Here is a 27,624-nt window from a genome sequence, read left to right on the forward strand (position 1 = left end):
GAGGGGCAGCACAGGGCTGGGGTGCAGGTAAGGGGCGGGGGGCAGCAGGGGAGGGGGGCAGGCTGGGGGTGGGGGGGCCGCAGGAGGGGAGGTGGGGGGCAGGCTGGGGGCAGGAAGGGGGCAGCAGGGGAGGTGGGGGCAGGCTGAGGGCGGGAAGGGGGCAGCAGGGGAGGTGGGGGGCAGGCTGGGGGCAGGAAGGGGGCAGCAGGGGAGGTGGGGGGCAGGCTGGGGGCGGGGGGGCCACAGGAGGGCAGGGTGGGGGGCTGGACGTAGAAAGGGGCAGCACCGGGCTGGGGTGCAGGCAGGGGTGGGGGGCAGCGGGGGGCTGGGGTGCAGGCTGAGGGTGGGGAGGGGGCAGCAGGGGAGGTGGGGGCAGGCTGGGGGTGGGGGGGGCCACAGGAGGGGAGGTGGGGGGCAGGTTGGGGGCAGGAAGGGGGCAGCAGGGGAGGTGGGGGGCAGGCTGGGGGTGGGGGGGGCCGCAGGAGGGCAGGGTGGGGGGCTGGACGTAGAAAGGGGCAGCACCAGGCTGGGGGGCAGCGGGGGGCTGGGGTGCAGGCTGAGGGTGGGGAGGGGGCAGCAGGGGAGGTGGGGGCAGGCTGGGGATGGAGGGGGGGGCAGCAGCAGGTGAGCAGTGCGTTCTGGCAGGGGTGTATGTGTGGGCGGGGGAAGCTGCAAAGGAAGCTTGGCAGGGCTGCGGGGATATCTGCACAGGAGGGGGCCTCTTGGCAGCAGAGTTGGGTCTGGTTTGGTCACTGGGGCAACTGCCTGGACTGCACTGGCGTTAATCCCCACTGAGGGTGACTGGTGCACAGGAGAGGAGCATCAGGTGCACTGTTCTCAGTGCAAATCAAAACCGTTTTCTCATGTTCTGTTGACCTGTGTGACACCTGGTGAGGGAGGATCCAGCTCAGCTGACGGGCACTTGGCAACCTTCTGTCTGTCCCTTGGAGGCTGTGCTAGAAAACAGGTACTGCTTAGAATCCTTTTCATTGGCAAGTGCAATACTGATTTCTTTAACGGTGTTGTTTGCAAAATAAATTACAGGGGATTTCTTCAGTGAATGAAATGTGGGTCATTTTACATCTCTGCTCCTTGTCAGAAACGTCGCAAAAAGAAAAGGAGGACTTGTGGCACCTTAGAGACTAACAAATTTATCTGAGCATAAGCTTTCGTGAGCTACAGCTCACTTCATCGGATGCAACCATGACTGTGAAAACAAAGGGAATTATTAGAATCTCCCAAATAATGGAGCAAATCCTACCCATTCTATTGACCTCCTTCAGTGCCATTGCACGGGTGCAAACAAGGGGTTCACTCTTGTGGTTTATTGTAGAAGCAAATGGGGCAGAAAGGGAGGGGGAGAATACTTGTGATTCCATTTGTATAGAACAAAGGCACTGAAGGCTTGTTAGTTCACAAATGAAAGAGCCAAGGAATTTTAAGGAGATAAAAGTCAATTACAATTTTATGGGCATAATCTGTCTCGTCTTATAAAGATGCTCCATGTCAGTGAGGAGAATAATGATACTTGGGGAATAGGGGAGCGTGACTTATTAGATCTCTCCTTCTACATTGTTGCTAATGTGAATACTCAGGATTGTCATCTGGAGTAATTATGGCCAGGGGCATTTATTAAAATCACACTAGACCAAAGAGTGTTTCGCAGTCCCTCTGGGAGCCTATTACATCTGTCTGTCTTGGAGACACGTACCTCACTGATGTGTCCTCTCTAATAGTGTTTGAACAGTTCTACTCCCCTTAACTGTGTGGAAGCACTGAACAAAGGAGGGCTGGCTCCCCTCGACTCTCAGCAAAGACAAGGCAAAGGGGCTCCTCTCTGTGTGTGCCCCAGGCCTCCAGGGAGTGTCCTGCAGAGAGACCTTCCTTCTAGAATAAAGGGACTGGCAAACAAGCCCTCACTCTCAGAATCCACTAAGCTGGACCAAATTCCTGTCCAGATGGAAGGATATTAGCTATGCTCTCTGGAGAGTAGCCCTCACCACTCCTGACAATCAGTGCTGCATACTGTAAACATTGGAGACGCTCCCTTTGTTTTTCTGCCTTTACATTGGCTTTAGTTCCAGACTCTCACTCTGTCCCTCGCAGTACGGTTTCTGTCCTGCACCAGGACCAGGTCAGTTCTACAGGCCTGTGGGACCAATATGCGTTTTATTTATTTTTAAGAGTGAATCAATTTCTAGAATAAGCATAAAGGGTGAGGCTGGGGCCTCTCTCTCAGGAAAGGACAGGGCAAACATGGAGTGGCACAACTTAAGATCTACACATGGGACTTATTCAGGCAATACTCCCACCCACTGACCTCGGTAGGAGCTTGGCCTGAGTAAGAACTGCAGGATTGAGCCCATAGATACAGATGCAACTCCCTATGATTCAGGGGATTTTGTTAAACCAGGATTGAATTTGAGCCACTAATTCCAAATGAGGGCCCTTTTCAGGAAGAAAACCTTCCTGGTGCTAGCTAGAGCTGGATAAATACTGTGCCAAAGCACCCACAAACATTCATTCAGGTAAGCCCTGTGAATGTATCTGGACAGTATTCACGGCCCCTTTTACTCATTTCCTGTGAATATTTGCATGAGCAATTTGTTTGTGGAATGAGAAAGCGTCACAGATACTCATGGGAACGTGCCTTTCTGGAAACACCTGACTGCCATCTTGAAACGTTTCATGGAGTCATCCAATAATGGAGCACAAACCATACCATGTGACTCAGGCGACCAGCACATAGCACGGATAGTGAATTATAACAACCCTGGCAAATGGAGCCTGTAGGCTGAAGTACGTTCACATCAGCCACTCACTAAACAGTTTCAGAGTGGTAGCCATGTTAGTCTGTACAGCAAAAACAACAAGGAAGGACTCCTCGTTGTTTTCACTAAACAGTGTAGACTAATGGGGAGGCAGTGTGTCCTAATGGATAGGGTGCTGATCTGGGACTTAGGAGACCTGTGTTTAGTTCCCAACTCTGTCGCTGTTGTGCTGAGCGACCGTGGGAAAGTCACTTCCACTCTTTGTGCCTCAATTTCCCTATCTGTAAAATGGGGATAATGCTACTGACCTCCTTTGTAGAGTGCTTTGAGAGCTATGGATGAAAAGCACTGTACAAGAGAGAGGTGTTTTTATTTGTTGTTATTATTTATATTATTAGTGGATGAATTTGTAAGAGCTCAGTCTGCCTACAGCTAATTTGTCAACAGAAGGAAGCTCTAAAGTCACTGAATAACCAGTTTTCTGTGAATAGTCATAGTTATACAGATCTGCAGTAATAATCACAGATGCTTATAAAAGTGAAACAAGCAGACCCTGAACTGCCCTGCTTTGTAGGAGATGGACTCTTGTGTGCAAATTTTGCACCCTGCAATCCATACAGACCGAGTGTACAGAAGGTATTTTAAAGCATCTGACCATGTTAGACAGGCATGAAAATTATTCCCTTTCACATGTGTCACTATTAGCCTTTTCCTAATGAGACCTGAGTCACAGCTGCCTCTGGAGCGCTAGGTGGGCAGTCAGAGGTAACTGATCAAACAGAGAATTGCTACAAAGATGTTGCATGAAATATTTAAACAGCTACATAATCCGGTCAAGGAGAAGCTTCCCATGTTCTCAGAGCAGAAGTGGTGGCAGCAGGAGCTGCCATTAGCCAAGTACTGTCATATGCTGGTTTTTTTTACACAGCGCAGTCCTTCCTGGCTGAAGACCCAACCTGGCAGGAGGAGGGTGCAGTCTAGCAGTTTGGAGGGGGTGTCTCTGTTTCCAGCCCTGCTGTTGACTCACCGTGTGACCTGGGGCAGATCATTCCATCTCCCTGAGCCTCTGCCTCCCTATCTGTGAAATGGGGGTAATAATTCTGACACGCACCCCCCCCCCCACGGGTGCAGCTTCTGTTCAAGTTAGATCATAGAATCATAGAATATCAGGGCTGGAAGGGACCTCAGGAGGTCATCTAGTCCAACCCCCTGCTCAAAGCAGGACCAATCCCCAACTAAATAATCCCAGACAGGGCTTTGTCAAGCCTGACCTTAAAAATATCTAAGGAAGGAGATTCCACCACCTCCCTAGGTAACGCATTCCAGTGTTTCACCACCCTCCTAGTGAAAAAGTTTTTCCTAATATCCAACCTAAACCTCCCCTACTGCAACTTGAAACCATTACTCCTCATTCTGTCATCCTCTACCACTGAGAACAGTCTAGATCCATCCTCTTTGGAACCCCCTTTCAGGTAGTTGAAAGCAGCTATCAAATCCCCCCTCATTCTTCTCTTCCGCAGACTAAACAATCCCAGTTCTCTCAGCCTCTCCTCATAAGTCATGTGTTCCAGTCCCCTAATCATTTTTGTTGCCCTCCGCTGGACTCTTTCCAATTTTTCCACATCCTTCTTGTAGTGTGGGGCCCAAAACTGGACACAGAACTCCAGATGAGGCCTCACCAATGTCGAATAGTGGGGAACGATCACGTCCCTCAATCTGCTGGCAATGCCCCTACATATACATCCCAAAATGCCATTGGCCTTCTTGGCAACAAGGGCATACTGTTGACTCATATCCAGCTTCTCGTCCACTGTCACCCCTAGGTCCTTTTCTGCAGAACTGCTGCCTAGCCATTCGGTCCCTAGTCTGTAGCGGTGCATGGGATTCTTCCGTCCTAAGTGCAGGACTCTGCACTTGTCCTTGTTGAACCTTATCAGATTTCTTTTGGCCCAATCCTCTAATTTGTCTAGGGCCTTTACAGATCTTGTCTGTAAAGCATTTTGACAGCATCAAAGGCATGGCACCATGCAAGGAAAAAGTCTAATTGCCAGACAGGAGAAAGTGTGAGGGGTCAGCAGTGCCAAAAGCAAGAGGCAGACAAGTAATAGGGTAATTAGTATAATAGGCTTTACTGATTGTATAGAAAGCCCTTAATAATTTAGGCTCTTGAGCAACTGCCTCTCCCCCTAGATCTCTCCAAGGCATCTGAAGCTTAGGGGTTCATACAAATCAGGCCTTCTTGTCGCAGGGCCCCGATCAGTGTGTCTGATGTCATATCTAAGATACCTAAGCAATGAGCAAAGGCAGCAGCTAGGTGCTTCCCTGCCTTCGGGCAGCTGCAGCTGGTGGAGAACACTCCTCAGCACTGGTGTGGGCTATGCGTCCAGGTGCAGTGAGGACCCTAAGCATGGCCCCAAGGCTCTGCCCTGCCTGGATGACTGGGGGCTGGAGAGTGTCCTCAGTTCCTCCCAGTGTTTCCCTGTCTCCATCATCAGTTCTGACTTCCCTGGATCAAACCTGTACCAAATGTTTGTCATGCATCCATATGCCAACTGGTGCTCCTGGGTGATGGCAGGGGTGCACTCACGGTGTTGGATCATATTAAAGAAGTTCTGTATTAAAATCACAAATGAGTTTGATTCCCCATAGTTTAAATTCCAGGGTATTACTAATTAAGAGGTCTCTTGGTTTTTGGTACTGTTTCTCTCCCTCCATGTGTGAAACGTGCAAGCTGCTAATTGTGTTAGTACATTCTAAGACAGAGTCTGTTCTCAAAGCAATTCTTTGTAACAACAACTACTCACACAGAGAGAGACTCAAAGCAATACTCTGTAACAACAGAAACAGCACCCAGAGACTCCCCGCCCTTTTGTTGTATTCATCTCGCTTTGTTAACAATTGTGATTAAAATAGAGATAGAGGATGTATGTGGATGGATGCTTGGTGTGGATAATAACTGAATGTTCAGGGAAGTGCCAGCCTAAGAATCCAGTGTCCATTGGCTGAAGAAGGCGTCGAGTGGAAATAACCAGAGGACCCCCGGAGGGCAGACTGGAATCCACCCAACAGCCTCAAGGATGGGAGAACCAAAGAACAAGATAACATCTGGCAGCACAGAGCTGTCAGGAATGTGCTATCTGCTGATTGATTCAGCAACAGTATGATGAAGCAATTCCCATAGACTGGCATAGGAAGAAATTCCTATAAAAATGGACTCTAGAAAGTGAGAACTTTGGGGTCTGATTCTGCAAACCAACTTCCAGGAGCATCCGATGAGCATCTGACGAGGCCCTGCTCCCTCCTCATGTCCAGGCCACCTGGCCAGTGGCTTGGCATGAGCAACTCTAAGGCTGGTAACTATGATAACAACCTTGTAGAACCTGTGTGTGTATGAATGAATGTGTGAATAAATATGAAATTGAATGGAATGTTATAGCTATAACTAACTGCTTACTATGATTCTTTCTGTATTCACAATAAATGTGGCATTTTGCCTTTTCCCCTTTAATAAGATCCTGCTGGTTTTTATTTTATTGGTATAACAACGGAGGAGGTGCATAGAGCTGTGTTGTCAGCATGCTCTAGATCGCGGAGTACCCACTAGCTGTCTCATGTGGATGCTGGAGAGAAGGGCAGACAGCAGGGACCTCTGTGTCACTCCACATGGAGGCTCTTGGTAGACAGGAACATTTGTCAGGCACGACTGGCCCCATCAGTGCTGCGCCAGGGCCCACAAGGAACAACAGCACCTGATCGTCAACAGCATCAATGGCTGCACGGGGATCAAGACATAGAAGCTTGGAGGTTCGACTCTCTCTCTGTCATTCCCTCTGACTGAGCATATACACATGGCTGCATGCCTCCTTCCTTGCCAAGTGCAAGGCCTTTCTGTTCCTGCCAGCTGCCTCTGACCCCCTTGCACCTTTTCTTTTAATCACCTCTGTCCTTTCTTGGATCCTTTCCTTTGTTCACATTGTTTGGAGGTGGATTCCTCCGGGCCCCAAGCCAATCTTGATTTCATTTTAGTTTGTGCACAGCATCCCAGATACTTTTGCGAGATGGCGTCTTTGTACATTAGCCAATAAATAAATGATCAGCCCCTTGCGTTGAGAAAAAAAAATTCATCCACCCACTCAGAGTGAAATCCTTGGCCCAGAAGTCCATATACATATGTTAAGTTTCATTACTTAGGAGAACAGTCCACATTTCTGTTTCCTCTGATGAAGTGAGCTGTAGCTCACGAAAGCTCATGCTCAAATAAATTGGTTAGTCTCTAAGGTGCTACAAGTCCTCCTTTTATTTTTAAAAAGCTACTGACAGCTCCTGGAATACTCACCAAAAATTTGGTCTGTAACCATCCTGCCCATGCACTGTATGCTTCCCTCATTCTTCAACATTTTGGGTATCTACACAGAGACACAATCTCAAAGAAACCTGTCTTTGAGGCAGGGGATGAAATTATGGGTTTCTCCAGCTAGAGGAGGATTGAGAAAGAGTGTGTCTGTCATTTAGAGCAGGGGACCAGGAGTCAGAGCTCCTGGGTTCTATTCCCACACTGCTACTGACTCACTGTATGATCTCAGGTGTAAATCTCTGTGCCTTGGGGTTTCCCCATTTATAAAATGGGAGTGCTAATGCTAACCTATCTCACAAGGGTTAGCTAATTAACTGACATTTTTTAAAGCATTGAGATCCTTAGATGAAACATGCTCTAGAAGTCAAAGAGGCACTTTTCCGCACCATTTCAAATCTGCGTGGAGAACTGGTGATTCTATCTCACCAGTTTCTAGAAAGAGATGTGGAGGCCTTTTGGGGTATTATTACACTGGGGAATGAGCCTCACTGCAACAGAGCTTCCCTTCTTTAAAGTATTACATGGGAAACATGGATAGCAGTACAACCACTCTAAGGTAAGATTGTCCCATCTGCTGTAATCCAGAGTTCACGCCAGGACTGCTAGAAACCGGCTACACAAGGGATTAGCTTGTAGCATGGCCTTCTGTAAACACAATATGCTTCTGCTGTTTGCCCAGCTCACATTACTACTGGTGGCTGTTCACATGACCTTTTGGATAGGATAAACCCACAGAAATATACAAATGCCATAAATATGTGTCACCAGCCCTAAGGGTTGATCCCTTTCCTATAGGCAACTTCCTGTTGTTAGAAGCCACTTGGAAATCTCCCCAAGATTTCCAGGACAATTTTCTTTGACTGTTACATAAGGACTCACTCTTACTAGGCAATTGTCTTGTTTGGTTGCTTTGTGTGGTTGCTTAGGGCAGATTTTACTATATCTGTAGGTGTCTAGAGGTTAAACAGGATGGATTTGAATATGCAGATGAGTGTAGCTTTCCAGGCTGCACAAACTCTAGAACAGCGTTTCTCAGGCCATGGGCTGCTTGCAGCCCAATCAGTACACAGCTGTGGCCCATGTGACATCATCAGGGCCATGCAGTGTGGATGCAGCCCACATAACACATGGAGAGCCACATATATGCAGCCCACAATGGTAAATAGGTTGAGAACCATTGCCCTAGAAGCTGAGGGGTCCTGGCTCTTCCATGGGAAGCGGATGTGTTAGGAGGAGGGGTCTGCTCCGCACAGTGGAGGTCCATGGCTAAGTAAATACTCCCAGCTGCTTCCCTGAGGTAAAGAAGTCACTGCTGCATAGGAGAGTTATTCCAGCTCCAGGCACAGCTATGAATAGGAGGGATGGAGATGGAGTAAACCATCTGCAGGGCTGTCAGCCTATTGCCAGGGGACAGCCAGGCACAAAGACCCCAGTGGTGTGAGAGCTCCTTCAGCTACTAACGCTTGGGATGCCGCTACAGGGCATTCCCTGTTCCAGCTGGGATCCCAGAACGCTTTGTAAACACAGCCCCCGTGTGAGGCAGGGAAGAGTTATTCCCATTTACAGAAGGGGAAACTGAGGCATGGAAGGTAAATGACACACCCAGGGTCTTGCAGGAAGCCTATGGCCGAACCAGGAAGAGAACGCAAGAGTCCTGACTCCCATTCCTCTGCTTCTACCCACTAGTTGCCTCTCCCTTTCTCTGGGGTCAGAGGAACGAAAAATTTCCATGGTGACCAGTGGCAGTGACCACCCCTTTCAGGAGTCCTGGGAGGCCCTGTCACTCCATTTCCTTCCCTAATTTCAGGCAAGGCAGCTCAATGGCAGTAATGAGGGTGGAGCTCTGCCCTGTGCTGGGGAAGATCCCAGTCATGCTCTCTGGGCAGAGTGAGTCCACCAGGACTGTGAAACGTCATCTCCCTGCCCAGTGTCACTTTGTCTGGGAGACTTTGACCTACTGCCCAGCTGTTAGGAAGAGCGAGTTGCTGATGCTGCTCTTTCTGCCGCTGGTGAATGACCTTCAGACTGTACAGTTCGTGCTTAGCGATAAACAGCTTGTGTGCAGAAGGCTCTGTGCGGAGGGTCTAGGAACGTTCTTGGGGACTTGTCACTCTGCAGGTTAGTCTGGGGAATGTGTTTGTCTCTGGTTTATTGACCAGCTGGAGAACTGGTGAGAAAGCCGTCTGTTCAATTTGCACAGTCGGGGCAGTCTGTCCTGGCTCTGGGGACGGGTCTGGGCGGGGCACATAGGCCTTTTCTGACTGTAATTTCTGTTATCTGATCAGATCATTAGTCACAGTAATGGAAGGAGCAGGACTCTATGCAAGAGTTTAATTCTCCATGTGTGCTAAGGGAGTTCTAGGAATGTGGGTTGGTAACAGAGTAAATTAACATTTATTTTAAAAATATGAGGCCGATCTTCAAAAGGGTGAAGCGGAGCTCTCAGGTGTGTGTGCAGGCAAAGATCCGCACAAGCACACCTGAGCACTTACCTGCTCACACACCTGTGCTGGAATGCTCACTAGTACCAGGTTGGGGAGCAGCAGCTGCTAAGGGAGCTGGCCAGACAGGACCCCAGAGAGGGGTTTGTTGGCCAGGATGCATTTAGCAGCAACAGCTGCTCTGGTAAGCCCATGGGAAGAGCTGCAGCTGCATGTTGGCCATGAGAAGCAGAGGGACATTGTGCCAGTCAACAGTGAATTGAAAGACGTGCACTTTAACCCTTTGATCCCTGAGCTGTCATCAATGCAGCATTTTAAGGGATGGGTGAGGCTTAAGGCTTATACAGGGGAAGAGGCACAAATTTTAGGAATGACTGGTTTGATCCTGCCTTTCTGAGGCTGTAGTTCTGAGCTACAGGGTATCAGTGTAGCTCTGGGGGCTTCCCCAGTGTTGGGATATGCAGATCAGGCTGCAGGTACATTCGCAGAGCTGAGTGGGGAAGTTTGCAAAGCCAGTACAATAAAACCTTTCTTCCATTTGTTGTTTCTGGCGTTGGTTTTGCTGGGTAAATGTCGACCGTTTCCAGGGTGTCTTTCTACAAAAGACTCTGCTGTGCTAGGACAAGGATTCAGAGCCCAGCCGTTGGGGTGCCAAGAGTGCTGGCAGGCGGGAGCAGAGTTTAGAGAACACAGGCGCGGGAGGTGGGTTGAGCCATTCCAGAGCACAGAGAGTTCTCTTGTTAGATGCTAGCTTGAGTGGCTGGAGGAATTGCTGGGTTTGTAAAGCAGGCTGAAGCCTTCAAGTGGGACGTGGTGAGTGCGACACGCTGGCCCAGAAAGCACCAGCCCCCGGTTCTTCCCCTCTGAGGAAAGAGATGCCTGTGTGCCCAAGTCTCTGCCTACTGCCAGAGGTCCGAGCCAGCAATGCCATGGGAGCTGGAAGAGCGAGCATCCTGGGTATTGAGATGTAAAGGAGCTCGCTAAATGCCCATTCTGCTTCAGAATTGCAATGGCCAGGGTGGTCGCAAATAGCTTTTAAAAGAGAAGCAAAGTGTGTTGACTCCGGGCAGTGTCTCAGGAATAATGTGCTCGGGCTCATCAGCCTGGTGTAGCAACCTAGCCAGGGGTGGGGATAGCTGAGGATGCGATCCAGTCTACACAAGTCCTGCAAGGCTAAGAGTGGGAAAAGCTTCCACGACGCTCCCTTACCAAGTCTGTGGTGCACTCCTCCTCCCTTGGGCAGGAGAGGTGAGTCAGCAGCTGCTTTTACTGTTGGAGAAATGGGGTTAAATATAAACACTGAGATGTGGCTTAGCCCCTTTGCTGCTGGGCCTGTTGCCCTTGCAGACTGGCTCTGTCCCATTGTCATCAGAGGACTTTCAGGACAGCCTTGTAGGGGCAGGCCTTCTCGGGGATGCACCAGGCCCATTCAAGCAGCTCCCCGGCACTCTGACTTTATTTCCTTCCTGGGCACAGTCTTAGGGGTTTGGTTTAATTTGTCTTGCCCCTGCAGGAGGGACCTGGCTGCCATGCACGTAGTGGTGATCGGGGCGGGGGTGATCGGGCTATCCACAGCCTTGTGCATCTACGATCAGTATCACTCGGTTGTCCAACCCCTGGAAATTGAGGTCTACGCTGACCAGTATACGCCGCTCACCACCAGCGATGGAGCAGCAGGGCTCTGGCAGCCCTACCTGGACGATAAGAGAAACGCTCAAGAAACGTAAGAGAGGCGGCTTTGGCTCTCATACGGTTGTAATGTTGTTCTGTCAGTGCCTGGCAAGCAAGGATGTGGGTGATACTGACCAGTGTGTTCAGGTGCCCCAGTGATGGCAATTATATAATTATTACATCCCAAATCAATTCCCCTCATCATTTGCAAACCACTGTCCGCTCAGGCTGAAATGCTTTTAAAGGCAAATATGTTCTGGGTCGCTTCCAGATCTCGTAATCAGTTGGGTCCAGTCTGCCTGGAGGGTCATTCATTTCATCTCCTTGCTATTCAGCTTGATGGCTATTGAGTGGCCCTGACGAAAGCACTGCTGTGTAATCAAGATCATCAGCTCTGCCTTCTGCAGGTGCTCTCTCCTGGCACGGTGCTGTTGAGAATCTGATATGCCCCCACACAATGTGGGATACGCTTGGTACAAACCTGATCAACGGTTGGAAGGAAACCTAGCTCCTCTACATTCTGCCAGCTCTTCACTGATTGGGAGGGGCTGGCAAACTAAGTGTGAAACCAGTCTCCGGAAAGTTTCTAAGGCCTTGCTTGCGCTGGGGTTTCAGCCCGCAGCTTAGCTGCATCAGTGCAGATCCCTAGTGTAAACAAGGCCACGTGCCTCATCATTGCCACTGCACTGATGGCAGTCCCCTGCAAGAAATTTGCCTGGAGGAGCTGAAAATAGAAATCCCACCTTCCGCCAGCGCTCTGCCTCATGAACAAAAGTGCTCCAGAGCTCAGACATGAGCTCTGAAAGGGGGCACGTTGCAGACAGACAATCCCACAGCAGTTAGTTACTCAAATTGAGGTCAGGGCATCGATGGAGCAGAACTTCCTTTGTCTGGAGTCCCAATAGCCTTCCCTAGCCCCAGCTCTCCAGACTCCAGCCCAGGCAGGATGCTGCTGCTCCATATACAGGAGGCATCTCCCCCGCCCTCCAGTCTGACTCAATGGCTCCTAAACTCCACCAGGAGCTGGGGTCAGCTTGCCAGTTGTTTTAATAAAGCCTTTTGTGGACTTGCCTCTGCCACCTTCAGGGACCTTGTCTGCCTCCTGCCTCTTTTCCTGCATTTGGCTAGCACCAGCCTCTTCCCTGCCCCTTCACCTAACCTCACCAGCTGTAGGCGAGAGCTTGCCTCTCTGCAGCTCCCACCACCTGCCTCCTTGCTCATTTACAATCCCAGAGGAGTTCATCTCTTCCCCACCTCCCATCCCCCTGGCTGGGCCTCTTCATTTCTCTCTCCCTCTGCTATGATTTAATGATGACTCTGGAACTGTAAATCCATACTAAAGGTGTGATGGTCTAGCCCTGCAAACCCTACTCAGGTGAGTAGACTGCCATCAGTCGAAGGGACCTGGGAGAAAGGGAGTGCCGGTACACGCACTGAAGCTGGTAGGTTATTAGGATGCCTTCTGAAAGATAAATCTGTGTGATATTATATTTTAGGCTCTGGAACAAAGAGACATTTGATTACCTGTGTGGACACCTGAACTCATTGGAAGCAGAGGAAATGGGACTCTTCCTACTTTCTGGCTACAATCTCTTCACACAGCCAGTTCCGGTAAGCAGATACAGATGAAAGGGACCAAGGGTCAATGGCTCAAGTCTTGCGGGGCAAACCTGTGGTTTTTGTTTACTGGTGTATACAGCTTTACCAGATCAGCTGACAGTTCATCTTGTCACCAGTTTGTCTGGACTGTGCACTTGCTGGTTCTCCAGTGATATGTAAATGTAAATGCTGGGCTAGCCATCATCTGGTGTAAACCGAAGTAGCTCTGTTGACTTCAATGGAGCAATGACAGTTTCCACCAGCAGAGGGTCTGGCCCTCCATTCCTCTGGACTGAGCCATGCGCTGGTGTCCCATGTCATCCTTCCCATGTTCAGCTACATGGACTCTAGGAATGTGTTATAGTGATTAAATAACGTTAACGAGCCTGGAACATTTTCCCCTCTGCAGAATCCATCTTGGAAGGACATTGTCCTGGGATTTAGGAATCTGACACCAAAAGAGCTTGAACTCTTCCCTGGTTACAGGTATTATACAATGCATAAATATACCTACACCTCCAGGAATCCCATGCACTGCACCATACAATAGGTATAGTGTACTAGACATAAAGACAGTGAGAAGCAGCATGATCTAGAGCAAAAAACAGGTGACCAAGACCCAGGACTCCTGGGTTCCATTCCTGCCTTTACTACTGTCCCACTATGTGACTTAATTTTTCCATGCATCACTTCCCCCCCCCGAGGATAGTCATACTACCTATCTTCCAGGGATGTCATGAGGATTAAAGTGACAGAGCCATGGCTGGCATGATTTAGTTGGGGTTGGTCCTGCTTTGAGCAGAGGGTTGCACTAGATACCTCCTGAGGTCCCTTCCACCCCTGATATTCTATGATTCTGTGAACGGGTTCAAGTGGATGTTAATAGGTAAGTGCGAAGCATTATTGAGTTATTATGGAGCTGTAGCTCTTTTCCATAAATAAGAAGGTGGAATCAACTCAGATAAGACAGAAGAGAGGGACATGTGGAGTTTTTCAGCTCCTTCCTCTGCTAAAAATATTTCAGGAGATGCCCTAAAAAGAGTAGACGTGAAAGCAAATTCTGTGCCAATAAGACGAGATCACATGACATTGCACGTCCATTTTTCTCTTCCTCTGGTTTCAGCTATGGTTGGTTTAACACAGCACTAATCTTAGAGGGCAAGAGCTATTTGCCTTGGCTGACCAAGAGGTGAGTGCCAGCCTATTATCTTTCTTCTGTTCTGCTATGAGTGGATTATGCCCCCATTTTCAGACGTGTGCAGTAATCTGTAGATTTAAGGGTGAATAAAAAACAGCTTTCTTTACTCAGTTCACCCATCAGCCTACTTATAAATAATTTTGAAAATTCCATTTTCATTCAGACAAAAGGGGGAAAAACACCAAATATTATTCAAGATTCTCCTTTAACCCGAAGTTGCTGGATGTATTTTAGATGGTAGTACTGCCAATGGTTAATGTTGGCTGACGCTGTTCATTATAAGACCTTGTTACAGTTGCTTGTAACTTTGCCCGACTTTAATTGTTTGGGATGAAATTTTCCATGCTGGGGTGTCTGCCTCAGGCTGAATATTTTGGGAACATTTTAGCAAAAACAGTTCAGCCATTTCTAAGGATGAAATTAGGGAAAAACATGTTGCTTTGCCTATGTTTAAAAAATGCATACATATTAGGGTCCAAATGATCAACTTCTTTTTCTTTTCTTTTTTCCAGTTTGTTCCTTAAAAAAATTAAGAAAATAGTATGTGATCATGAAATTAAAGACTATATCATAATGCAGCTTCTGGGGGGGCTGAATTAAGGTTGCATCGGGAACCTTAATTCTGGCATTTCTTAACTTTGAAGTGCTTAACTTTGCAGCTTTCACAATGTTTTTTTAATGGAGCTTTCTTAAAGGTCATAAGAACATAAGAGCGGTGTCATAAATATAAAGGGAAGGTTTCAGAGTAGCAGCCGTGTTAGTCTGTATTCGCAAAAAGAAAAGGAGTACTTGTGGCACCTTAGAGACTAACAAATTTATTTGAGTGCATCCGATGAAGTGAGCTATGATGAGATATAATCTATGATGAGATTACTGGTTCTGTGGATGAAGGGAAAGCAGTGGATGTGTTGTTTCTTGACTTTAGCAAAGCTTTTGACACGGTCTCCCACAGTATTCTTGTCAGCAAGTTAAAGAAGTACGGGCTGGATGAATGCACTATAAGGTGGGTAGCAAGTTGGCTAGATTGTCGGGCTCAACGGGTAGTGATCAATGGCTACATGTCTAGTTGGCAGCCGGTGTCAAGTAGAGTGCCCCAGGGGTCAGTCCTGGGGCCGGTTTTGTTCAATATTTTCATAAATGATCTGGAGGATGGTGTGGATTGCACTCTCAGCAAATTTGCGGATGATACTAAACTAGGAGGAGTGGTAGATACGCTGGAGGGCAGGGATAGGATACAGAGGGACCTAGACAAATTGGAGGATTGGGCCAAAAGAAATCTGATGAGGTTCAATAAGGATAAGTGCAGGGTCCTGCACTTAGGACGGAAGAACCCAATGCACAGCTACAGACTAGGGACCGAATGGCTAGGCAGCAGTTCTGCGGAAAAGGACCTAGGGGTGACAGTGGACGAGAAGCTGGATATGAGTCAGCAGTGTGCCCTTGTTGCCAAGAAGGCCAATGGCATTTTGGGATGTATAAGTAGGGGCATAGCGAGCAGATCGAGAGACGTGATCATCCCCCTCTATTCGACATTGGTGAGGCCTCATCTGGAGTACTGTGTCCAGTTTTGGGCCCCACACTACAAGAAGGATGTGGATAAATTGGAGAGAGTCCAGCGAAGGGCAACAAAAATGATTAGGGGTCTGGAACACATGACTTATGAGGAGAGGCTGAGGGAACTGGGATTGTTTAGTCTGCAGAAGAGAAGAATGAGGGGGGATTTGATAGCTGCTTTCAACTACCTGAGAGGTGGTTCCAGAGAGGATGGTTCTAGACTATTCTCAGTGGTAGAAGAGGACAGGACAAGGAGTAATGGTCTCAAGTTGCAGTGGGGGAGGTTTAGGTTGGATATTAGGAAAAACTTTTTCACTAGGAGGGTGGTGAAACACTGGAATGCGTTACCTAGGGAGGTGGTAGAATCTCCTTCCTTAGAAGTTTTTACGGTCAGGCTTGACAAAGCCCTGGCTGGGATGATTTAATTGGGGATCGGTCCTGCTTTGAGCAGGGGGTTGGACTAGATGACCTCCTGAGGTCCCTTCCAACCCTGTTATTCTATGATTCTATGATCTATACGCAGTATTCAAGATGTGGGCGTGCCATGGATTTATATAGAGGCAATCTGATATTTTCAGTCTTTTTAACTAGCCCTTTTCTAATCATTCCCAACATCTTGTTTGCTTTTTTGACTGCCACTGCACATTGATTGGATGTTTTCAGAGAACGATCCACAGTGACTCCAAGAACTTTCTTGAGTGGTAACAGCTAATTTAGACCCCATCATTTTATATGTATAGTTGGGATTATTTTTCCCCAATGTGCATTATTTTTCTTTTATCAATATTGAATTTCATCTGCCGTTTTGTTGCCCAGTCACCCAATTTTGAGAGCTCCTTTTGTAGCTCTTCACAGTCTGCCTGGGTCTTAACTGTCTTGAGTACTTCTTTGTATCATCTTCAGATTTTGCCACCTCACTGTTTACCCCTTTTTCCAGACCATTTATGAATATGTTAAATAGGACTGGACCCAGTACAGACCCCTCGGGGACACCACTATTTACCTCTCTCCATTCTGAAAGCTGACCATTTATTCCTACCTTTTGTTTCCTATCTTTTAACTGGTTACCAATCCATGAGAGAACTTTCCCTCTTATCCCATGACAGCTTACTTTGCTTAAGAGCCTTTGGTGAGGGTCCTTGTCAAAGACTTTCTGAAAATCTAAATACACTACATCCACTGGATCCACCTTGTCCACATGCTTGTTGACCCCCTCAAAGAAGTCTAGTAGATTGGTGAAGCATGACTTCCCTTTACAAAAACCATGTTGACTATTCCCTAACAAATTATGTTCATCTATGTGTCTGACAATTTTGTTCTTTACTATCATTTCAACCAGTTTGCCCAGTACTGAAGTTAGGCTTGCCAGCCTGTAATTGCTGGGGTCACCTCTGGAGCCCTTTTTAAAAATTGGCATCACATTAGCTATCCTCCAGGCATTTGGTACAGAAGCTGCTTTAAATGATAGGTTACAGATGACAGTTACTAGACCTGCAATTTCACATTTGAGTTCCTTCAGAACTCTTGGGTGAATACTTATTGCTGTTTAGTTTATCAATTTGTTCCAAAACCTCCTCTAATGACACCTCAATCTGGGACAGTTCCTCGGATTCGTCACCTAAAAAGAATGGCTCAGGTTTGGGAATCTCCCTCATATCCTCAACTGTGAAGACGGATGCAAAGAATTCATTTAGTTTCTCTGCAATGGCCTTATCATCCTTGAGTGCTCCTTTAGCACCTCGATTGTCCAGTTGTTTAGTAGGCTTCCTGTTGCTGATGTACTTAAATATTTTTTTGCTATTACTTTTTGAGTCTTTGGCTAGCTGTTCTTCAAATTCTTTTTTGGCCTTCCTAATTATATTTTTACATTTAATTTGCCAGAGTTTATGCTCCTTTCTATTTTCCTTACTAGGATTTAACTTTGTATTTTGTATATGAAAAGAAATAAAATGGAGTAAGTTAACAATGCAAGATTGCAAATGGTGCATCGTTGCAGAAAAGGGTTTTGTTTGTTTTAAAATGTGTAATGAATGAGCCATTTACAATACATGTGAAAGTCTGGAATATGCTGTATGGTTTAGCATGATTAGTATGATTGTCAATTAGTGGTATCCCAGTGCATTAAAGAAATGAGGTAATGATTGGAGACCATTTAAGAGCCATTGAGAAAGACTGGGGTATATGGTAGTACATGAAGAGTAATAACCCTTCCCTGGTGGCTGGTTTGAATTGTTCTGTTGCTGTTAGTTGTCATTAACAAATGAACTTTGTTCTTACAGGTTACAGCAGAGAGGAGTCAAGTTTTTTCATAAGAAGATTGAATCCTTCCAGGAGGTTGGCCTGGAATTTAATTGGAGACAATCTGCCGGGGAAGGGCTGGCTGGACATTTAGAAAGACAAGTCCGAGACTCCTGAGTTGTGGCGGGAGGAGAGGAAGAGCATTTGCCTTGTGCAGGGGCAGGGCAGGGGAGACACCACACGGCATGAATGCCTTATTAACAGCAACCATGGTTCCCACAGCTGATGGGGAGGCAAGAGTTCTATCTGGCGTGTAATCTGCCAGGCGCTCCAAGATGCTGTGGGGAAGTACTTGCCTTCACTAGAATGCAGCAGTCAGGGTAGAGAAGCAGTCTTAACTATCCCTGAGCGGGAGCCTCTTTCAGGCAGACCCTACTCCCTTCGATCATTGGGCTGTGCTATGTGCATTGCAAGGAGGGGCTGGCACAGCACGCAGGAGAATATCAAATGAGCCGAGTGCTCTGGCTGTGCTGGAATCTCCTTATCCCTTTACCTGCGGATAGGAATTCAGTTACCATAGCCATCCCGGTCTCCCCTTCAGGGGAGGCTGTGACAGATCCCGACCTCATGTGCACACATGGGATTTCAGTGAGAGCTGTGCCTGAGGATCTGAGTGCCGGATTTGTCCTCTCTGCTTTATGGACTAGCGCATTCATTACTAGCTGAGGGTAGCAGTTCAGGTGCTTGGCTTGGCTTTGCCACCTGGAAGAGAACTGCAGAACCAATGGTAGGTGCTCCCCAAGTGGGTCTACGAGTTCCTCTGCCTCCCCAGATTGCATGTCCTGCTCATGGCTGTGCATCTCTCCCTTGTTAGATGGTTGCCAAGGGCGTGGATGTTATAATAAACTGTACCGGGGTCCATGCAGGGGAACTGCAACCAGACCCAGGGTTAATGCCAGGCCGAGGACAAATCATAAAGGTGAGGATGGTACTGGGGGGGCGGGTGCCAGATTTTGTTTCTTTTGCTGGATGATTGGACTCACGAGGCCCAGCTCATGGGATGTATGAATGTGTGTGGTCTGGTGGCCAAAGCACAGGACTAAGAGTCCTGGTTCTGCTGTGGGCTCAAATGCCACCATGGGCTGGTCCCTAAACCTCTTTCCCCAACTGTAATGTGTGGGTGGTGGGTTTAAGGCTCAGTTGTTCATATATGTAACATGCTGTGAAATCCTTGGCCAAAGTCTTGAAGAGTTATTATTATTATTCTGAAAAAACACAGTAATATGAGGTGGGAAGCACTTGTACTCATCTTCCCACCTACCTACCATCCATCTGCCCCTCTGTCTTAACGCTGCATTATAAGAAATGCTGATGACGTGGCGTAAATATAATATAAATATAACGAAAGAAATTGCGTGGTAGGACCCCTGCTCCTGGTGTTTACTAATGAGCGAACATTTCTTCCTTTTGTGTGTCTGGGCCAGGGGTTGACTTTCTTTGGCCTGTTCAATTTTCCATCCACCTGGGCAAAGAAATCCCTAGATGTTCAATTCCAATATCTGTGGATCTATATTGCTCTGTTTTCTTCATCTCTTAGGTCCTGGCCCCTTGGGTGAAGCATTTTGTCCTGACTCATGATCATGAATCTGGAATCTATAACTCACCATACATTATACCTGGGTAAGTAACAGTTAACAGACTGCCCTGGGATCCATCAGGTATCAGTAATGTTTCTACCAACCTTGCTTATAGAACAAAGACTCTAAAATGGCTCCCCACTGACATCTATAATGCAGAAATCCTGCAAGAGCAAGCCTCTGAGAAGAACACTTTAAATATTAAACCAGGGCTTAGATTTGTACCCTGCCTGATGTTCCTTTTATTAGGTGTGTGGGAGGAGAGCAGTGGGCATGCATGGAAAAAGCAAGGCAATTCCCAGTGTCTGCACTGACTTAGAGGGCTGCTTGCACAAGTTCACAGTTAAACTCCCCTCGGTCTAGCAAGGTTCAGGTTTGGCTCTGGAGCTTCCTGGGCTGGTAGGAGCTGGGGACACCAAGAAGCATTCATTGCACCTGTACAGCTCTTTGCCAATAGGCAAACCCTGCCGTCCATTGTCCTTACTTCAGCAGAATTCTGCCAGATCCTGAGAGGTGCTGAGCACGCCCACCTCCCATTGAAGCCCAGGCACTTTTGTGTGGAGCCTGTTCTTTTTCCACACTCCATTCAACACTTGTGCTCTGGGTCCTCGTTTTCTGTACAGCGCTTCGAGCAGTCACATACCCATTAACATCAAGGGCAGGATTGGCAGCATTCCCACTGACTTCAGTGGGAGCAGGTTTGGGCCTTTAACTGGTTAATAAATTGACTTCCCTAGAATTTTGCATTCCAACTACAATGAGAGAAATGTCGTCCATTCCACACCAGTCTACTTTGCAACATTTAAATTGCAGCTTTGGCCATTTGTTCTATGACTAAGGGTCTCCACCACTGGCAGAGATTTGCTTAGCTTACGTAACTGGCTTCCCTGTTCACTACCAGCAGGACCAGAAATGAGCCCTTGGGACAAACCCCACTTGTGTCATCGTCTCCACATCAGTGTGAAGTTCTGAAATCTTCGCCTGATCCTGCAGTCGCCACTCAGCCAAGGTGCTGAATTCAGTGACTGGCAGGCCTTGGCCTCATTATACATCTAAAATCTTAGTTTTGCGCATGTAACTTGCACTTCCTAAGTGGCTCCAGAAGCGGAGTGTTCATGTGGATTTGGAAGCTAATTTCATGAGTCTGGAAGCTGCACACACGGAGAGAACCAAGCCTCAGGATAAACAAACACATGCTTGTTGCATGGTCTCCACTTCTGCTGGAAAACAGAGACCTGGCCCCACTTTGGGAGAGGAGAGCTTTCTTAGCTGTAATCTGAATGCTACATTTCTGGGCACTTTCTTTTGCTCTAATGGTTCAAGATTAGCCATAAAACCTCTGTGTAAATATGAACTTTGAACAATTGTGGCTCCCAAGTAAAGTGTTCCCAGGGGTGTCTGCACCAGCTGCAGATGTAATTCCTTCTAGTGGGTTTATTTCAGCTCCCAGCCATGCTAGCTGGGGGACAAGGCAGAGTTCCAAGGGAAACAGCAAAGGTTTAAAAACTAAGAATAACTGCAAACTGTGGAGCTCTGAACGGCAGGTGCAGGTTCCAGGGAGGGGACACAGTTTACACAGTCGCGAAAGAACAGTGCCTCTGCTTCTGAGAGTACCTGGGACTAAGTGCTGTCATACTGACGAAGGGATTCTGGAGGAGAACTAGGTCTGACTAACCATTTGTGTTAAACCGTCCTCAGTATCTGGTCCTAGTGTGGACAGTCTGGTTTCCCTTGCACCAGCTGTAGAAGCTGAGCAGGGCAGTTGCTAGTAATATGGATGGCATCCTTGTCTGTGGTACCAGGCCACTGCTGAGCCCTCACTGTAAACCCTTTCCCTCTGCCCTTGTTCCAGGAGCAAGCTTGTGACCCTGGGAGGGATATTTCAGCTGGGAAACTGGAACAAAGAGAACAGCCCCCAGGATCACAAAACAATTTGGGAAAATTGCTGTAGGTTGCTCCCGAGTCTCCAGGTACGTTACGTTATATCATCCAATGCTGATAGAACAGCTGTTGCCTTAGAAAGCTGATTTGTGTGTTGTGGCATATGGGGATAATGTAAGTATTAGACAATGGGCCAAGGAGAACTTCCCCCCATGGCTAAGCTGAATCCCCTGGGAAAGTGTTTTGAAGATGAACCTCTCAGTATAATTGTTATCTCAGTAATGCAAATTATCAGAGATCCAGCTTCAGCAAACTGGATGGACAGAATGGATTTGTTCAGGTGATCTCCCCTTATAAAGTAATGGCCATCTTACTTTCAAACTCATCAGTACAGTGTCATAGTACTGTGGAGACCCTGGGTCAGTGTCTGATATTGCATGAGGGCATATCATAATATTATACACGTATATGGGATTGTACAGGATCTGAGAAGCAGGAGGCCAAAACCAAGCTAACAAAAAAATATGTCCCCTTTAAGAAGGCTTCCAAATCAACTCTAGTAGGTGGAGATCTTGGTTCTCTTAGTGCTCTAGGAGGCATGCAGGCTTTCTTCCTTTCCCTTAAGCATCAGCTCTGGGGAGTAGCTTAACCCTGTTCATAAGGCCCTTTCTGCAGAGCCTTGAGTCAGAGCAACCAAACATATGGTCAAAACCCAAAGTCTTTAAGGCTCAGGTCAGCCCAGTGATCTGGGACATGCTACCCATAGCACCCTGCATGGCTTCTGCTCTCTAATTGCTCAGCTTCCTTTTCCTGTTTATATAGCCCAGCCCCAGAGGCAGGACAGGTTGCTCCTTGATTGCACCCAGGCTGTCTTGGCTATCGGCTCCTGTCTGGCCCTTAAAGGGGTAATATGCCCTGCTACAGGCCCCTTTCATCACAGAGCTCTGAAGCACTTCACAGACTTAAACTGATATGCAAGGCCCCTCTCTGCTATTACACGATGATGGCTGTGTTTCAATCCCCCATGCCCCTTTGCGGTGCTGTGTTAAGGAAAGTCTGAAGTCTAGATGTGGCAGTTTGCATCAACTCACAGTAATGCTGCCAAATTACCTTGGGACAGCATGAAAAACAGCTCAGGGCACTGGCTGGCTCACACAATTGGTAACAGGACCAAGAGCCTTTTGCGTCTGTGAAACTGGCTCTCAGGTAGCCAAGACTGGTCCTGATCAAAAGTTATTCCTGTCTGATGGCCCTTGGCTGGACTACGTACACTGAGTTAGCAGATAAGATTCAGTTCTGTTCCCAGTGGACAAGAGTCCACAAAATTCCTCACTCCAATTGGTTGTTTAATGCAGTTGTGTTACTGACATTTAACTGCTAAAACCAGTGACATGTTATCATCTCCAGAAGGCAAAGATTGTGGATGAATGGAGTGGCTTCCGCCCTGTGCGTGACACAATTCGGTTGGAGAGGGAGGCAGTTCGTCATGGACCTTTAAAATCAGAGGTACACAGCATTCTGTACGTAGAAATCCGCTGGAGTCCTGAGTAATGGCACTTGAAGCAATACGTTTTGTCAGATCAATCACGCAGCTCCTCTACAGAATAACCAGTTAGTGCAAAACTAATTTAGCAGCTTTCATTTTGATGATGGTAATGAAGCATCAACATTCCACTCACATTGCTTTGTTTTCATGCAGACTACAGAGGTCAGCTCCGCTTTAAAACATGCAGGGTTGTTTATATTTTTGTGTTGAATCTAGTCCCTTAATGCTGAAAGTGGGTGTGTATACTCAGGGGCTGATTTTACAAAATTGGAGCTCAAAGCCTGTGGCATTTTTGCATGTGGACCTTATGTCTCCCGTCATAAAAATCTGACTCTAACCCAGCTGCTCGGGGTCTCAAGGATCATTATCCATATTACCAACTTAAATGCCATGAAACGTCTGTTGTAAGAATTATCGGCCACCTTCAGATTTCTTCCAGTGATTCCCAGTTTAAAACACATCTAGTGGCTGAGTGGACAGGGACCCAGTTTACTCGAAATGTGGCACAGAATTGTAAAAATAAATGAATGAGAGTTGTAGTTACTTAGCACCTCTGAAATCATACCACTTTAAGTGCCTAAATGTGGAGTTAGGTGTCTAATTTTGGGCACTCTAGTTTCTAAAATTTGGCCTGTGTGTTAAAAGTTCACCAGGATAACATCCCTTGAAATGTACCTGCTTATCTGCATCTTGTGATAAAGGAGCTCTAGGAATCCAAGTTTATATGTGCCATCTGTTCTTAGGGCCCTCTGTGCAGCCCCATTTTGTTTATGCCCTAATCACTCCTCAGTGATTTCATTTTAATTTTCGTTGGTAGGTCTGTATTAGGACGCTGTGATTTGATTGGGTGTGTATGTGTGTAAAGCTCTGCAGAAGAGATTAAAGTTCTAATAGAGACGGGCAACTGTGAAATGTAATTAAATTTGATTAAAATATATTCAATTTAGCTGGAGATTATTCCAAGTTAGGATTCTTGGAAAGAAACCAGCATATTAATTGAGACCCTTAGCATGGCGCAAAGCAGTGCAGTATTAAAATTAATTTATAGATCTCTCTGTTCTTTTATCATCACATCCTCTCTACATCATCTTGATAGAAGACAGACGTTTGGCTATCGATCCTGACCCTGAGTCATTCTCCTGCTGAAACAAAGTAATTTACCTTGGCAGGCACAAATAAGAAGTTGGGTATCACAGTTTGTATTTGCAGGAACATGACTGTCAGTGCCGTGGCTGCTGTTGTGATTCTAACTGGTGAAGAGCTGCACTGAAGGTAGCTGGTAAGGACCTGATCCAGAGCCCTCAACAGGACTCTCTCGTCTTCAGTAGGCTTTGGATCAGGCTCCAGTTGTCTGTGGCCAAGGCTATTGTGACTTCAACCAGGAGATTGCTGAATAAAACTGAAAACAGAGCTACATGTTGTGAACCACTCAAAGATCAGTTGTTCCCCTGCCCAAAACCAGATGCTGGCCCAATACATGGGGAGGGAGGGAACTTGCAATGAGTGAATTCACTATGCATCCCAAGGCTTCCAGATTTAAAGAGCGGTTGTAGTCAGGAAGGTGATTCTGACATGAGGGCTCTATGGTAGATGCAGGCCCTGGGGTGAGGCTGGGCTCTCACCTATGCGGGACATCTCTCCAGAGTAAAAACAAGGGCCGCTGCAAGCTGCTCCATTTTATGTAAATTGGGTACAGCCCCCAGGCTCCTGGCAAGCTGCCACAAGAGCTCTCAGCTACACAAAGGCATCCCTGCGCTAGGCCATAGGGCCAGCTTGCAGCACTTGGGGGCTTAATCACTTTCAGGTGATGACAGGAGAAAGAGAAAAACAACTAACCGAGATGTGCTTTTACCTAGTATCCAATGCTGGTGCATACTGATGCAGTCCAGACCCTGTCATGTGCTGTCGTCCTCCTGCTGTGAAGCTCTCTTGGCCTCAAAACTATAACTGCTGATTTGACTCCTCTTGGACAGGTCACTGTTTTGCAGGGTTACACTGTGGCATCTGAACCCAAGTGTTTAGTTGCCAGGGCTTTTCCACATCCACATTTCCGTCTCTTTTAGGTGATACACAACTATGGCCATGGTGGTTTCGGACTCACCATCCACTGGGGATGTGCCATGGAAGCTGCCAGGATCTTCGGAAGGATTCTAGAAGAAAAGAAGCTGGCCCGACCACCACAGTCCCACCTTTGATTTAACAGAAATACTCTAATGATCAGCCACATTTCTTCCATGGCAAATCTGTGATAGCCCACAGCAATACTGGAGGGTGGATGGGGAGAAACTGGGTTGTGTGCAGGAATCACCCGTCCTACAATAGCACCAGTAGCTCAGACGTCACGGACGAAGGCAAAAAGAAATAACTCAGTGATGCATGTTTGCTGTTTGATGCCCTCAGCAGCTCCAAGACGGGTCTCTAGGGTACAGGTTTCGGATTGTTACCAATTAACTCCCTGTTGCTATTGTTTGCCAGGTGGCTGGCTCATCCTTGCTCTGTTCTCATATAACTACATCATGGAAATACACATAAATCCTGTGTTATTGTAAATGGTCTCTAGTGAAGCACCCAGACGCTGCTAGGTCAGTCTCCAAAGGGCAGACGGAGTTCAGTTAACTCTTCGCTGGCCTGCAGTTCATCTCTGAGATGTGTAGCATTGCTGGACAGGACCTGAAGCTGATCCAATGTCAGTTGAGGTCTTAACTTGCTGTTCAGCCAGCCAGCACACAGTTAGATTTGTAAGCCTTGCCCAAGGGATAAAAGCTCCTTAATAGAAAGAGGCTCTTGAACTCCTGCGAAAGTAGCAGCGGGTCTAAGATACAAGCTGAAGGCAGAGTAGTTTTTCTTACATTGAAGTTGGGGCTAAAGCGTTTGGCTATTGTACACATTCTACTGCTAGACATGTTCCCAAAGACGGGGTTTTCACATAATTTATACAGCACCAAAGGGAACATCCTAAGGGAACTCAGGCTGTGTTTGCCAAATTCTACATATAGCAGAGATGATAGGCAGAATAGCTGCACCTGCATCTAAAATAGACGTTGGCACTTCAGTCTCTCATTTCCTTTCACCTTGGTACATCGCTGGAAACATTAGCTTGTGAAAAGGTCTGACTCTTGTTAGCTTGCACCTGCTGTACAAATTGCATATGGGCTGCCAGGAAGTTACAAGGCCTTGGGGTGGGGTATATCCTGTGCAGGAACTAGGGCTGTCATCAGCAAGGTGTTGTGCAATGAGTTGGCTTGCTCTGGCCTGGTCTCTCCTCCCTCAGTTTGGTCTGGTCAGGGTCCAGATCAGGAAGCATAAGAAGCAGGAAAGGTACCTTTTGGTCTCTTAGTGGTCAAGAGAACATGCCCCCAACTCAAAAGACCAGAGAGTGCTCAAAGGAGAGCACTCCCCAAGAAGGCTGTGTCCAGCATTCAGAATCACAGCACGAAGTCCCCTCAGAACCCAGGTCTGCTGCCTTGTCTACAAATATGGGGCCCTTCCCATCTTCAAGACTATTCCCAGTGGTTGCCATGGTAATGGGTAACCCCATTAGGGGTGTGGGGCTCTTCTCACTGTAATGCTGTCAGGCTGCATACTGCCAAGCCTAGCCCATTGGGTTTCATTTTTCATGTACATCTTCACAGTGTGGACCAGGGTCTCGTGGGTCACCGTTTACCTCCTTTAACTTAACAGTAAAAAATCTGAGAGCCACCAGCTCCCATCCCACGCAACACAGCTTGTTCAGGATGCCGGTTAGGCTTGTGCCACTTGACAAATGCAGGGCTGGTTGCTTTAAGGCAGAGGCACCAGAACGTTTGAAAGGCATGTGTCTACAGCTCTGCCTCCTTTCTCTTTCTCTGCCTCTTTTAAAGGCCTATGCATGACAGAGTCACACATCCCAGGTGGTAGAGAGCAGCTGGATGTAATAAAAGATGCCTTTGATGGAGCACTCCCTTTGGAGAGGGAGGAGGTCTGAACATAGGCCTGGGAGCTAGGAACTTCAGCTCTGACACTAACTCCCTCCATCCCTCTGGACAAGTCATTTTACTTGTCTCAAGTGCCCCATTTTGTACAGTACAAGGTGGTTGTGAGCTATAATTCATAGGGGAGAGATTTTCAAAGGCACAAATGGACTTTAGGTGCCCAACTCAACTGACTGTCAATCACAATCAAAAGGGTAAGATCAAGAGAGTTAAAAAAAATGAAACTGGTTAATGTGAATCCTAATGATTTGTGATGGCACTTCAACAGAAACCACCAAATGAAATAGTCATCTACTCAATTTCGCTTAGTGTCAATATGAGATATTAAGGACCAGATTCTGCTCTTCCTCAGACTGGTGTAATTCTGTAACAACTCAGTTGACTTCAGAAGATTACATCAGTGTAAATCTGCAATAACAAATCATCATATAGCCCTAAATAAATGTTGGGTTCATCAGAGCTTAAAGCACATGGGAGCTATTACTCTTCATTGCTTGAGATGACAAATGTGCTCCTAAGTTGGCTATTAAAAAATATTAACAGAGCTGATTAGGTGTGTGATTCTATTTGCAGTCTAACAGCTTAAAGGCCAGATTCTAATATTTGTGCCTGCTAAAGGTTAGATCTAAATGTGCCCATGCATGATACTTCTCCTGTTAGTGATGGGATTGACAAGGTCTGAAGTGCTAATTTAACAGAAACACTCCAGATCTTCATTACATGTTTCCAGTATTTTAGCTCTATCAATTTGTAACTAACATTT

At 47.1% G+C, this 27,624-nt stretch overlaps 1 protein-coding gene across 5 annotated transcripts; it reads left to right on the forward strand.

Moving 5' to 3' along the window:
* The first annotated feature begins 666 nt into the window (after window positions 1-666).
* DAO (D-amino acid oxidase) lies at window positions 667-27,405 on the forward strand. Of its 5 annotated transcripts, none has more exons than XM_048821575.2 (11): window positions 667-967; window positions 11,080-11,289; window positions 12,734-12,848; window positions 13,246-13,322; window positions 13,960-14,025; window positions 17,868-17,922; window positions 18,701-18,805; window positions 19,424-19,506; window positions 21,316-21,433; window positions 22,752-22,850; window positions 24,954-25,440. In XM_048821575.2, exons 2-11 carry the CDS (start codon window positions 11,096-11,098, stop codon window positions 25,083-25,085), a joined length of 1,044 nt encoding a protein of 347 aa, XP_048677532.2. In that variant the 5' UTR covers window positions 667-967; window positions 11,080-11,095; the 3' UTR covers window positions 25,086-25,440. The 5 variants fall into 5 exon arrangements, with proteins under 5 accessions (XP_048677532.2, XP_048677535.2, XP_048677531.2 ...); XM_048821574.2 differs by lacking the exon at window positions 667-967 and adding an exon at window positions 9,133-9,243; XM_048821577.2 differs by lacking the exon at window positions 667-967 and adding an exon at window positions 9,262-9,295.
* The last annotated feature ends 219 nt before the right edge of the window (window positions 27,406-27,624 follow it).

Source organism: Caretta caretta, chromosome 15 (assembly GCF_965140235.1).
Source record: "Caretta caretta isolate rCarCar2 chromosome 15, rCarCar1.hap1, whole genome shotgun sequence".
NCBI classification, from domain to species: Eukaryota; Metazoa; Chordata; order Testudines; family Cheloniidae; genus Caretta; species Caretta caretta.

Bases quoted from the DNA above. Each gene is read 5' to 3' on its own strand.
- DAO (XM_048821575.2), top strand. From the start codon at position 11,096: ATGCACGTAGTGGTGATCGGGGCGGGGGTGATCGGGCTATCCACAGCC. The intron at 12,849-13,245 runs GTAAGCAGATAC...TCCCCTCTGCAG, and splicing joins TCTTCACACAGCCAGTTCCG to AATCCATCTTGGAAGGACAT. The intron at 18,806-19,423 runs GTGAGGATGGTA...TTCATCTCTTAG, and splicing joins GCCGAGGACAAATCATAAAG to GTCCTGGCCCCTTGGGTGAA.